This window comes from Rhinolophus ferrumequinum, chromosome X (assembly GCF_004115265.2).
Source record: "Rhinolophus ferrumequinum isolate MPI-CBG mRhiFer1 chromosome X, mRhiFer1_v1.p, whole genome shotgun sequence".
Lineage (NCBI taxonomy): Eukaryota > Metazoa > Chordata > Mammalia > Chiroptera > Rhinolophidae > Rhinolophus > Rhinolophus ferrumequinum.
Window position 1 is genome coordinate 124577417 of NC_046284.1, and position 12675 is coordinate 124590091.

Here is a 12675-nt window from a genome sequence, read left to right on the forward strand (position 1 = left end):
GCGCCCCTGTGTGTCTCTGCAAGTCACTGACGTCTGAATTCGGTAAAACAGCAAAAAAACAGAAAACAAAAAACAAAAACAAAAACAAAAACAAACAAACAAAAAAAAACGTCCATTCGGGAATCCAAGACTGGAAAAGTTATAAAGTCGCGTGTTCTATGGCACAAGAAACCCTAGCGTCAGCGCTGTGGGGCCAAACCTGAGCCCGTGCTCACAATTCAGCTTCCCAGAAGGGTCACGACTTGGGAAATGCAGGTCCCATCCCCCCACCTTGGCGAGGTGGTCAGGTGCGTTTATTGCTGCCTTTGGGGGTTGGGGGCGGGGACGGGCGAAGCGCCTGGTCCCTGCCCCGGATGCGACCGACCGTCCACACTGAAATCCACACGGGTCGTGCGTGCAGTTCCTCGGATGAAAGCAAGTTCATGGCAGTGAATAAAATCGTTGGAGACCAAGAATTGGCGTCTTCGGCGGAGACCAGCCCCAGGTCTTTTGTGGAGGGTGTGTGGGAGGCCACATGCATAGGGTAGGGACGCCGGCAGCAGAGGACGAAGCGGCGCCCGGGGCCCCAGGACGCACAGACAGCGTGGTCGAGGGCTGGCCTGGGTGGCGTCACCGTCCCCTGCTCCCTTTTGCGCACGGTCTCTGCGAGGGGCTGGCGGGCTCGTGCGTTCCCGGAGGCGCCCTGCTTAGGCCAGCCGTGGACCCCGGGGCTGCTGGGGTGAGGAGGCCAGCGCCGTCGCTTGGGGGGCGCGGAGGGGCCGAGTGCAGGATGCAGCGCGGGCAGCGGCGCGGGGCGGGGCCGGGCGCGGGGCCGGGCGGCGGGTCAGAGCCCCAAGGCCTCGGCGTGCTTGCGCGCCTTCAGCCGCAGGTCGGCGATGCTGGAGTTCTTACTGTTGCTCTTGGCGGCGGCGGCCACGACGGCAGCGGCCGAGGCCGACTCGGCCAGCGACGCGATGGGCAGCCCAAAGGGCGGCGGCGGGAACATCAGGTAGGGCGCGTGCGCCGCCAGGTGCGGGTGGAGATGAGGGTGCGCGTGCGCCACGCCTTCCAGCTGCAGCTGCGCCTGGACCTGCGAGGGAGACCGGGCACCGTCAGGACGCGGCATTCAGGGCGCTCTCCCACCCCGACACACCCCAAGGGCGTCTTCTGTCCGGTGGAGCCATCCCCCACCCGGGACCACCGCCCACTCTCCTCCTCCTGCTCGGAGAGTCGGAGCTGTGCTCTGGACCCCGTGTCCGGACCGGGTCACTGGCCGCCTTGGACAGAGCCAGAGCTGGGGCATCCCAACAGATCCAGCGTCGCGGTGTCTACAGCAGGCACCCCGTCTCACCAGAGCCTCGGGTTCTCTGACCTTTGACACGACCCAGACTGAGGGTCCGGACTTTGGTGGAGGCTTCCCTTGGGATCCCCTCCCAGGGACAAGGGGTACAGACAAGTCTTAGGACTCTTGGGGCTAATTTCCTCAGGGCCTGATGGCTGACCCCGTGTCGGGACAGCTGCTCCTGAGGGGCCCCCACCCCGGAGAAGGGGAGCTTCGAGGGACCCAGCTAAGGGGGTGGAGGGTTGAGCCCTGAAGGACCACTGCCCCCACCCCTTCCCGCGCACCAGCGGACCTGGAAACCAGGACACACCCCCCAGCTGACCAGCCTAGGCGGAGGCCCAGACCTGACCGCCCCCTCCATCTCTCGCCCCTCCGCAAACACCAGTCCAAATATAAACCCGCGCCTGCCCTTGGGAGCAAAACAGCTGCGTGTGGTGGCCGCTCCTCTTCCCTGCTCAGGGCACCCCTGCTCCGCCAGGGCGCCCACTCCCACCCCCGATGTGGAGGCCCCAACGGGGCGCCGCCTGGTCCTGAACTGAAACGAGGTAGGGCTCAGGTGGGCGCTGCGCCTTCGCACTGGGGACCCGGCACCTCCCACCATCCAGCCTCCGCCGGTCCGGAGCAGGGCTGGGCCTTTGGGACACTGAGACTCCGCGGCCTTCTTTCGACCTCGTGGCCACCCCATGTCCACGCAGGGCACTCGGAACTGTGTTCAGAGCTGGGCCAGACGCCCCCAGCTCCGAGGTGTGGGGCGAGGCCAGATCTAGGAGGGGCTCAGAACCCCACGCAGAGGCCCTCAGCACGCCAGGGGCAGGGGGTTTGGGTGTGGACACCGCCCTCTCATACTCCAGGGCGGGCATCCCCGCCCCCCAAGCCCCAGGTGGCAAGCGGGTGGGTGGTTCCTGGGTAGGTGGGATTTTTTTTCCCTCCGATTTTTGTAAAACTGTGTTTGGGTTTATGACCTGGGCCTCCTGAAGGTGACTCTTGGAGTTTTACGGCGTGACTTTAACGCGTGCCAACGGGTCTATAAATGTTCTCTTGTAAAAGCGGCCTCCTTTCTTCCTCGGAGGCGGGAGGAGCTGGGAGCCGGGGAGCCCCGGAGCCGGGGAGGCGGGGCCCCACGCGCGGTTCAGCAGGAAGAAAAACGGGCTACCTGTTGGAAAGGCATTCTCAGGGCGCCCATGTTCACGTACGGAGCCACCCTGCAGGCGTCCAGGTGGCTGGCCGTGCCCAGGATGACGCCTGCAAGCAAAGACAAGAGGCGTGAGCGCCGGCCTGCTCCCGCCACCACCCCGGCGCCCCCGTCCGCCCTCGCCGCCCCGCACCCACCTTTATGCATCTGGTTCTCTTGTTTGCGGCACTTGGCTCTCCGGTTCTGGAACCAAACCTGGGATGGAAGCAGAGACACGCGCAGCCCGCTGAGCCTGGCGGGGCCTCGAGAGGCAGGATTTCTTCCCCCAAAGTCAGACGGCGCGCTCGGGCGTCAGGGCGCCTAGGGCGCTGCCCCACGAGGACCCACGCCCCGACCTTCATCGCCTGCTACCCATCCCAACCCCCCCCCCGTAACTGGCGACCAAAGGCTGGGAATCGACAAGCTCACTTCTGGGCTCTCCCCATCCCCTAATGAAGGCAGGAACTCGACCGCCAAACAAAGAGGAAATAGCTGGTGCTATTTCCTGGGATGGCAGGTGGACTCGAGAACTTTTCACGGTTCTGGTGTGCATCGGCCATCCACCCTTCCAGCCCCCCCCCAGAACCGGACCCCCCACCGTGGGACAGAGGCGCACAGCTGGATAACCAGCTCAGAAGCCAGCCTCTTCCCCAACCGAGCTGGGAACGCCCTGGGTCCAGAAAGTTGCCGGTCCTCCTTGGAAGCTTGGCGGGTCCCAGTTAATATGGCAGAATTAAATGAACGTCCTTGACCCATGGAGACCCCGCGCGCGCCCCCACCGCGCAGGCTTTGCACTGCGGGTGCTCTGCCTGAGGATATCTAAATCTCGGGGCGCAGAATCAAGGGTTTGGGCGGGAAAGCGCGGTGGGACCCTGGCCCAGCCCTGCGGAATTCACAAGCCTGCCCTGGATTAGGATGCAAAGGCGCCTCGTCCCCGAGGCTCTGTCCCCACCGTTCACTCTCACAGTTGCCATGCTGTGCAGACAAGTCTGGTCTTTGAACACTGTGGGCCTTAGGCGTCGCTGAGGAAATCTAGAGGAACCCCCGGACTCCCCAATATTCCCGGTCACCTAATTTTTGACTCACTGGCTTCCTTGCTCACCCTGTTGTCTCAATGGCGGTCACTAACCATGCCGCATACTTGGCACCGAGACACCTTTCCCTGCGCCCACTCTAACCCCACCCCCACCCCGCGTGGGGAAACCTCTGAACTCGGGAGGTTGGAAGCACCCGGGAGCCTGAGACACCTGAACTTTCGCGTCCCAGACTCTTAAGAAACAGTTTTCCGTCCAGGGCAGAGCCATCCGCCCGCCTGCCGGTCAGAATGAGCTTTCCAGAACATTCGAAAGCTCATCCCGCCAGGCGGCGGGGAGGCACGAAAACTTTTTCTGTGTTTCCGTGAAAAGTAACTCCAAAAAAAAAAAAATCACACACACACACACCGGCAACCGACAAGCTGAAATCCACACATCTTGACGCCTTTTCCAAATCGTGCGCCCAGCCGGGTGGCTTGGACCCTTTCGGAGTGGAGCGTCCTGGGCGCCTCCCTCTCCTTGGGGTCCAGTACCCCGTTCTCGGGAGAGCCCAGCCAGACGCGCCAGAGCCCCTGCCACCCACCCTGGAAACGCATTTTTCAAACACAGAATCCTATTTAAATCTGGAAAGCCCAGCTCACTTCCCCTTCCGCGGTGGAAAGGGGGGGGGGAGATTATGAACCATAAAAGTGATGGATTAGCCTCTGCGTTAAGTGATAATAAATCAGTCTTGCTGTGATGCGGGATCAATTCCAATTAGTCCTGAATATGCTAAGTAAAGCGCGTACACTGCTTTAGACAGTTATTTCTTCATTAAGGACCAGTCACTGATTTCTTTCACAAATGCCCCCGTAATCTCATTTCCTTTTGATTTCCATTACAGACAGTGAATAATGACATTTAATTTAGCTCTGCGCTATAAACCCAAAGATATTTGTTGTAATTAAATTACCGCCTGCTCCTCACGCTGGTCTCATAACTTTCGATTATAACCCTGACAGCTGGGTGACGGGAGACGGCAGCACCACACTAAAAATAAAAGGTTAATAAGGCCCAGTTTCCTAGGCGCCTCAATTTATTTACAGCAAATTTCCACACGAAATTGAAACCCTATCCTTTAACAACACGGGACAGGCTGTACCGAAAAGGATCACCCGATGGTTCAGAGACAGGATGAAAAGAAAAGTTCATGCCCACCCCCCTGTTTTTTTTTTTATTTCTCCCTGTCCCCCCACCCGCCCCCCCCACTTCTGCACACACACGACCTCCATGTTTTCACTAATTGATTTTTACGAGCACTTTCTGCCCTGTCCCCATTTTCACTCCGCTTTGTTTTTTCCCTGTGGCCAAAATCATGTCTTTGATGGCATGTTTATTTTTATTATTATTTGCAGCCGTTACATTTTTAATTCGGCTCTGGATCGATAGCCACTCAGGTTTCCCACCCCCCCCAGGGCCCCCCTTCGTTTTAGGGCTTTCTGACGATCTGCGGCCACCCAAGAACCAATTTTCCAGGCCCTCGGTGGGTCCTGCTAAGGTGTGATTCAGTAATAGACTACTGAACGAAAGAGTGCACAATTCAATTACAAGTAATTTATTTTTATAGAAACAGTACATCAAGACCTGGGAGATATTACCGATCCCGGGCAGAAAGACACTGGGAGATGACATCAAACTTGATGTCCCCTCCAGCAAAAGTTTAATCTTTTCATTAATTTATATGGTGCAGCCTAATCCATCTTCCGGAGAAGGGTGACCAGTGAGAAAGCCTCCTTCCGCCAGCCGGCTCCCCTGGCTGCAGCCACAGCTGCCCAAACGGGCTCGTGGGGCAATAAGGGTCCGCAGAGCTACTGTGCCTTTCACCCGCCGCCACCACCACCACCACCACCACGCGGGAAGGTCCTGGGAACCGCCGCCTCTACGAGAAGGTCTGAACCCACCCGGGAGGCTCTGCATTGCATCTTAAAGTCAGCGACGCGGGAAAATGCAAGAGGCTTAGGAAGCAAAAAATACACAGACATTTTCTTCCAATGGACGGGTTCATAAACACACGATCTATCAAACACATGTGTGTTTTCATTTCGAAAATGAAATCCCGGGAAAGGCCCGTTGGGAGGAGGTGTGGTGCACCCGACAACCGAGAAGACAGTCGTGGCTTCGGAACCCTTACGCTTTTCACGGCCCCCTCCCCGGCTGGCCATCTTTCATTTCACTTATTTTAAAACCAGTCCCCACAGCGCGGCATCCTGACCTTTCGTCCTGCTTTCCATGGCCCTGCTGTCTTGCTCAGAACCGTGAGAACGCACGGGAAGGCCCAGGTTCCAGGCCCGACCTCCCAGGCGGGGCTGCGGTACCTGGAGGAAGCGACTTGCAAGCGGATCTGTGGTACCCTCCCCCAGCAATCCGTTAATACAGTGCACTTCGCGTTGACCGCGCCCGAGAAAGGCCTGCCTGAGCGCCCCTCCGCGCACGTGCTGCGCACACCCAGGGCGCCCGCAGACAGTGGCTTGCCAGATGGGGCATCAGGAATTCATGCGCCCGTGCCCCCCCCCCCGCCCCGAGCCCCGCGCGCCCCGGCTAATCCGGCCGGCCCCGTGTAGGCTGCAGCCGCCCTCAGCGAGATGCGAGGTGCGCGAGATTCCCCCCACCCTCGCCCCTCGCCTGCCCGCCCCACCTCCCCGCTCCCTGCAGTGGAGGGAGGAGGCTGGAGAGGAAGGGAGAGAGGAGCAGAGGTACCGGAGCCGTGGACACGAGGGGGACAGAGGGGCCAAATCCTGACAGCCTGGGGGTGAAGGGCGAGCCGGTGAGGCAGGGCGCACCACACACACGCCCTTCGTGCGAACCGTGCGGCCCTACGCACCAGGCCCTGGGGCGGCTCGGAAAGGCCTGGTTCTGGCCCGCTCCCAGCGTCCCCGCGCTCCCGGAAGGGCACGGCGGCCCCGGCCTGCGGTCCTACCTGCACGCGCGCCTCCGAGAGCCCCAGGCGCTGGCTTAGCTCTTCTCGCATGAAGGCGTCAGGGTAGTGTGTCTCGTCGAACAGCCGCTCCAGCTCGTTCAGCTGCTCCAGCGTGAAGTTGGTGCGGCTGCGCCGCTGTTTCAGCTTCGTCTGCCCGTCCTCGTCCTCCGATTTCACGTCCTCGCGCTTCTCCTTGCACTCGTAGATACCTGCGGGGCGGCCGAGGGCGCAGCGCTGAGGCCCAGACGCCCGCCGCCCGCTCCCGCTCCCGCTCCCGCCCGCCCCGGCCCGCGCCCTGCGCCCGGGAGAGCTGGCCCGCGGTGGACGCCTTTGCGCGACCTGCTGAAAACCTAAGCGTGGGCATGCGGTGTCAGGGGTCTCGGCACCCAGGGCGCCCTGACGCGAGGGAGGCGGCAAGTCGATACAACAAACTCCAGGAGAAGGCACGCTTTCTGTGACACTCGGGCATTGGAGGCGCCTTGTTTCTTGGCCTACTCTCCGAAGAGTTCCCTTCGTATGACACAGCCTCACCGAACCTTAGGCAGAATCCCCCAAGCGTCAGTCCCGGCGGGGCGCCCGCGAGAGGTGCGGGGTGGGCCCAGACTGCGCTGGGGTCCAGGCCCCGAAGATCCGCGGCCCCGACGCCGGGAGCTGGGCGCGCGGCCCCCACCCTGGCCTCGGTCTCAACGCGCACCAGCCCCTCGGCTTCCTGGTTTGCTGTGCTCTCTTCCACACAAGTCCACACGCGGTCGGGCACACGCCCCAGCAGGGCGGCAAGAGTGGCACTTTCTTACATCCAAACATTAGGAGAGCGGCTGTATTTGCTGGGGACGTGAGAGGGGGCCCCGTATCAGGCAATCAGGCCAGCACGTAGGGGATTCCGACCCAGAAACCTCTCCTCAATTCTTGGAAATAGAGTCCCTTGCCAAGCTCAGGGATTTAAAATAAAAGGCGTCCCGTAACCCCGAGGCTGGTGGGAAGTGCCCCTCCATGTGCCCCGTTTCCCGCTGCTCTTTCTCCTCCCCACCACAGGGCAGCTGGGCACCAGGAGAGTGCACCTCTGCTCCCTAATTAGCTGTCCCCTAGATGTGAAGGACGCAGGCCTGGGGTTCCACCAGCTGAAAACAGTCTGGAAGCAGCACAGAAGGCCTTAGTAGTTAGCCCAGAAACTTTGAAAGGGGAACACCCAAAGCCTCAGTGGGGAGAGGGAGAACCCCAGGGCCGGCTGGGGTCCTTGAGGGGGGCAGCAGAAGCCAAATCCTGACTCTGCCTGACAGTCTCCCCTCAAGACTCTGGGGTGCTGGACACTTAACCCCAACTTGTGTTTTAAATCACCTCCCCGCCCCCGCCCCCAAGGAATGCCTTTCCGAAAGCACCATAATTCTTCCCAACTCTAAGTCCTGTTGTACAGGCGGCTGGAAGCTCCCGGAGTCCTGGCCCTCAAGTCTCAACTCAGATTGATCCCAGCTGAGAAGCTGGCTTTCAAAGTCCTTGGGAACCCGTGGCAGGCTTTTTGCAAAACCCACAGCCCCTAGCCGGGCTCAGTGGCCGCGCTGCTGGGAGCCCTGGCCCACGGGTGTCCCGTCTTCTGTGTTGCTCCCACTCTGCAAATGCCCGCGGGGGCTCAACCCTCCCAGGGGTCCGGTCGCCCAGCCAAGGGGGAAGGCGCAGTGGGGGTATGTGTCTGTCCCTTCCTTCTGCCTCCTCTAATGCTGTCTCATTTTCCTCTCTCTTCCCAAAGGCCCTTGTCCAGGGTTCCACTGGCTTGGCTGCCCCTGCTGAAGAGGACGCAAGCAGGAAGAGAGGGCTGGGTCTGTAGGAAGGACCGCGGACCGTCAGAAGCCCGGGGTGTCACCCACCAGGCTCTGTAAACCTCCGAAATGAAATGTCAGCGGAGAGTCCTGGGCCCGTAGCATCAAAGCAAACACTCTGTATGAATTACAGAGCCAGGGGTGTGAGACCCACCCCGAGGCAAGGCCGGCCGGCGGGCCGACAGGCCATCCAGCGGTCAGCGGCTGATGGCCGCCTCTGCCAGCTTTCTACTCTCAGAAGGTCAAGGCCCCGGGATGCCTGGGTCGTCTCCACACACAGCTTCAAGGCCCGAGCGTCAGACCTCAGCCACCAAAGTGGAGGGTCCAGAACAGCAGGAAGCATGGGCTTCCTGGGGGGTGGGCACCTCTTGGGGAAATCATCCCGACCTCTTTCAACACTGCAAGGAGAGAAACAGGACCCCAGACCAACGGGCAAGCCTTGGTATTTCCTTTGTAACGAAAACTAGACACTCTTGGCAGTTTCAAACGGTGCGCCCTGGAAAACAACCTAGCCAGTTTTATTTGTCTGATTTATCTCTGCCTGTTGCCCCGTTTGGATAGAAGTCCCCCTAACGTTGGGACCACCCCTGCCCAGCTGAGAGAGCCCTCCTAAACCTCCCCCACGCACACACACACACACACACACACACACACACACTCAACGACAAGACGAACTGCTGGGGCGATTTGTGGAGGAGCCATGGGAAGGAGGCCCCGGACGCGCCTGCCTGCCTGCCTGCCTGCCACGGTGGGCTGCAGTGTGGCAGCCCGGAGGAGGGCCACGGCATGCGCGTGGCCACGAGTGTCCCCGGGCCCTTCAAGCCACGTCCGGGTCCTGCCCAAGTGCGGGCACAGGAGTGATTTTAATTTACAGGCCGGCGTCAGCAGAGATAAAATCTCAAGGTTCAAGGGGAAAGTTTTCCCCTAAGAAAAAACTGCGGAGAGGTGCGGAAGGGGGAAGAGGCGACGGCGCGGTCCATCCCGGACCGAGGGCCAGCGCGTCCTCCGCGCTGCCCGCTTCTAACCCGGGAGGAGGCAGGAGGCAGTGGGCGCTGGGAGAGATGTGTGTGCATCTCTGCTCTGTGCGCGTGGGAGGCAGATAAGAAAGGCAGGTAGGCAGGCAGCCGCGCAGCCAGAAGCCCTGCAGCCCACCGCAGGCACGTCCCCCGATCCACGCCACCCCGGGAAAGTTCGTGCTGCGGCGTCCAGTGCCGACGCGCGGAGAAGCGAGTCCGCGGGGCAGCGCGCGGCTGCGGCCCCTGCCCGTCCCGGCTCCCCCGCCTGCCTCCTTCCCGCCTGGCCTCGGGATTCTCTCCCCATTTCCTTTCTTTCTGACGAAAAGGCTGGCTATGGAGTGCCGCGGCCTTCCCTTCCGAGCCACGGCTGTACATTCAGAGTTTCGGGTCGAACCGAGAGCGAACCGCGGCGCCGCGGGCCTCGGCGCGCACAGAGCGAGGGTCAGGCCGGCAAGGCTCGGTGGCGAGCAGTCACCGGGTCCGGGAGGGGACCGAGCCGGGGCCGCGCGGGCTTACCTTCCGCAGCCCTCCCGGTGCCGAATTCCTTCAGTTTGTCCTTCTCGTTTTCCAGGTGTTCCTTAAATAAATGCACGGGACAGTGACCGCTGCCCTCCGTAATGTCCTGGAGGCTGGATTCCGAGCTCCCCAGCTCTCGGGAGCGCGCCAGTCCGCTCTCCAAAACTTCCCTGTACGTGATCGAATCCTTCTTGCCGCCGCCGCCGCCGCCGCCGCCGCTGCCGCTGCTCTCCTTGCTTTTCTGGTCAAAAGATTTGGATACAAAAGCAGTGAGCTCCTCCATGGCTGCCCGGGGCTGCGGGGGTCCGCGGGGGTCCGCGGGGCTTGGCGGGGCTGGCTGGGAGCCGGGCTGTGGTCCGCACGCCTCCCCGCGCGGAGAGGACGGTCCGTGTGAGGGTAGGTCCCTGCCGCCGTTATTTATGCCTTTCAATTTGAGATCTCACTATTTATACACGGCTACCTCCGCCCAACCCCCCGCGCTCGCTGTCTGCAGCAATTACGGCTCCCTGCTCGGCGGCGGCGGCGGCGGCGGCGGCGGCGGGCGCACGCAGAGACGCTCTCTCTCCCCCACCTCCAGTCCGGCAATTGGCTTTCTTTTCATTTCATCACTTTTGGCGTCTGTGCACCTTGGTGTGGAGAGGTAACGATCGAATTTTTGAAGGGAGAGGGAGAGAGAGTGCGCGCGCGCGGGGGCGCGCGCGGGCGGGCGCAGACGCCAGCGACCCAAACAGGTATCCGCATTCCATCAATGGCTGGCGGAAACGAAAGTCGAGGAGGAGTTTCAGGGATGGCGAGGAGGTCCTCGCCGGCCCGCGCGGGTAGGACCACAGCCCCGCGCCCAGAATGTTTCCGGGCGGGCGGGATGAGTCCGTGCGCGGCAGTGCGGACAGACCGAGGGCGCCCGCGAGGCGGGGACGCGCCATCACCGACAAGGATTGACTCCAAGTTGGAGGTGCGGGTGGATTGCGGCGGAGCTAACGGCTGAAGCGGCTGTGCGCGCGGTGCGATTGGGGAACAGCTCCAGGACCCCGAAAGTGAGACGAAGGGGCGCGGGTCTACCCGAACTCGGACGCGGGAGCCTTGGCAGCGGCGGCGGTGAGAAGCGGCTCGCAGACCTCGCAGGGGCCGAGGCCGCGGAGGCCGGGGACAGGGGCGCGGCTGGGCCACGGGTGGCCGGAGCGCGGAGGTCCGGTCGCGGAGATGCCCGCGGGTACCTGGAAGAACTGGTTTGTAAACGGCGGTGTGTTGGGCACGCGTCAGATGCCGACCGATGCCACCTTCTTTAGAGCCCGCTGTCAGCGTGGTGTCGAGGATATTTATTGGGGGAAATACAGCTATCTAGGTACTTTTCGGCTGTGTCACGGTTTTCCTGACTGGCCGTTTCCCACTCTCCCCTCTCCGGTGTGCTTCGGAGAAGCTACTTTTCTGAATTGCAATACGAAATTCATGTGACAATCTCGGAAGCAAACTGGCCGTCCTCTCCGCAAAACTCCCTCTGCAAATAAAGTTGACTTTTCTCCTTTTCCCTCTGTCTTCTGCACTATCCCTCCTCTCCCCGCGCCCCCACCCCACCCCCACCCCCACCCCACGCTGGAGTTGGGACGAGGCTTTTGGGAAGGTGGGTGGCTGGTGGTGTGGTGTTTGGAGAGCTCGGTGTTCCTTTTCTCTCGTTGAAGCGTTTGTTGCTCAGACCCCAGGACCCGGCCGCCCTGGCCGGTACCCAGCGTTCTGTCCAACGCGGGGGCCGGTCAGTCGTGTCCTTCAGCGCAAAGGAAAGCGAACGCTTCCTCCGGAATCCGGGGTCCTGGGGGTCGGCATCACGAGGGGGTTCTTCGATCTGGGGGAGGGGGTGTCATGCCCGAGAGGCGGGGGAAGAGGCGGAGATCCGAGTTCCAGAAACAGACCAGCGCTTTCCCTCTCCCTCCCTCTCTCCCTCCCGCTCTCCCTCATCTCTCTCTCCGTTTCTCTCTCCTTTTCTCCCTCCGGCTCTCTCCGGGTTTCTTCTCTCCTCTCCATCCTCTATCCTTCCTCCCGGAGCGCAGCGCCGGCGCCTCCCCGCGCGGTTCGGGGCTGTCTGCCCCGCGTGCTCCGGACGGAGCTGGGGGATTTGGGAGCCGGCGACTCGCTTGGACTTGAAAAGCGAAAGGCGAAGAAGCCCCGACTACTTAACAAACAGGGCTTTGTCACCGCGGCCCTCTAATCAAAGCGGGAGACGCGTGGATATCACACAGAATTACAAATAGCCCCTCATGTATTATGTATGCGCCGCTACCGGGGGAGGCGGGGAGCCCAGGGCTCACGCCCCGAGTGGGGGTGCACAGGGGCGCGGGGTGCAGGCGCCCGGCAGCCCCGGAGCTGACAGTCCCAGCCTCGCTGAGTACCCCCCCTGCCCTTGCCACCACACGGAGCAAATTCCTCCCCAACGGGGTCTGGGGACCCGGGCTGGCACGTGAACTCTCTCCTTGCAAGAGACAGCATCAGAGTGAGGGAGGGAAAGGGGAGAACGGGGCAGGGGAGAGGGGGAGGGAGACAGAGAGCAGGCTCTGGGCCACAGTGACTTTCTGAGCTCACCACCCCCATCTCCCTACTCCTCCAGCCTCGGTGGGGAGGCCACGTCTCTAGGGACCCGCTGTTGAACCCCCAACTGCTGTCCAACCACCCCCTCCTGCAGAGCCCCCTGGCCCTCCCATATAACCCCAGGGACAAGGCCCAGGGACAAGTCCCCCCCAGGGACTAGGCAGTGAGGACTGAGGTGCTTTCACAGGACACCCCGCTGGGGAACCCCAGGCATCCAGCCCAGACCCCCAGGCTGGGCTGCCCCCCCAACCTCAGACCTCAGACCCCACCCCC

The 12675-nt window shown here is 61.8% G+C and overlaps 1 protein-coding gene across 1 annotated transcript; it reads right to left on the minus strand.

Annotated features, from left to right (window-relative positions):
- Positions 1-823: 823 nt before the first annotated feature.
- SHOX (short stature homeobox) lies at positions 824-10224 on the minus strand. Its single transcript, XM_033114301.1, has 5 exons — positions 9826-10224; positions 6483-6691; positions 2651-2708; positions 2475-2563; positions 824-1069 (listed from the first exon to the last, which is right to left on the minus strand). Exons 1-5 carry the CDS (start codon positions 10106-10108, stop codon positions 824-826), a joined length of 885 nt encoding a protein of 294 aa, XP_032970192.1. The 5' UTR covers positions 10109-10224.
- Between the last annotated feature and the right edge of the window lie 2451 nt (positions 10225-12675).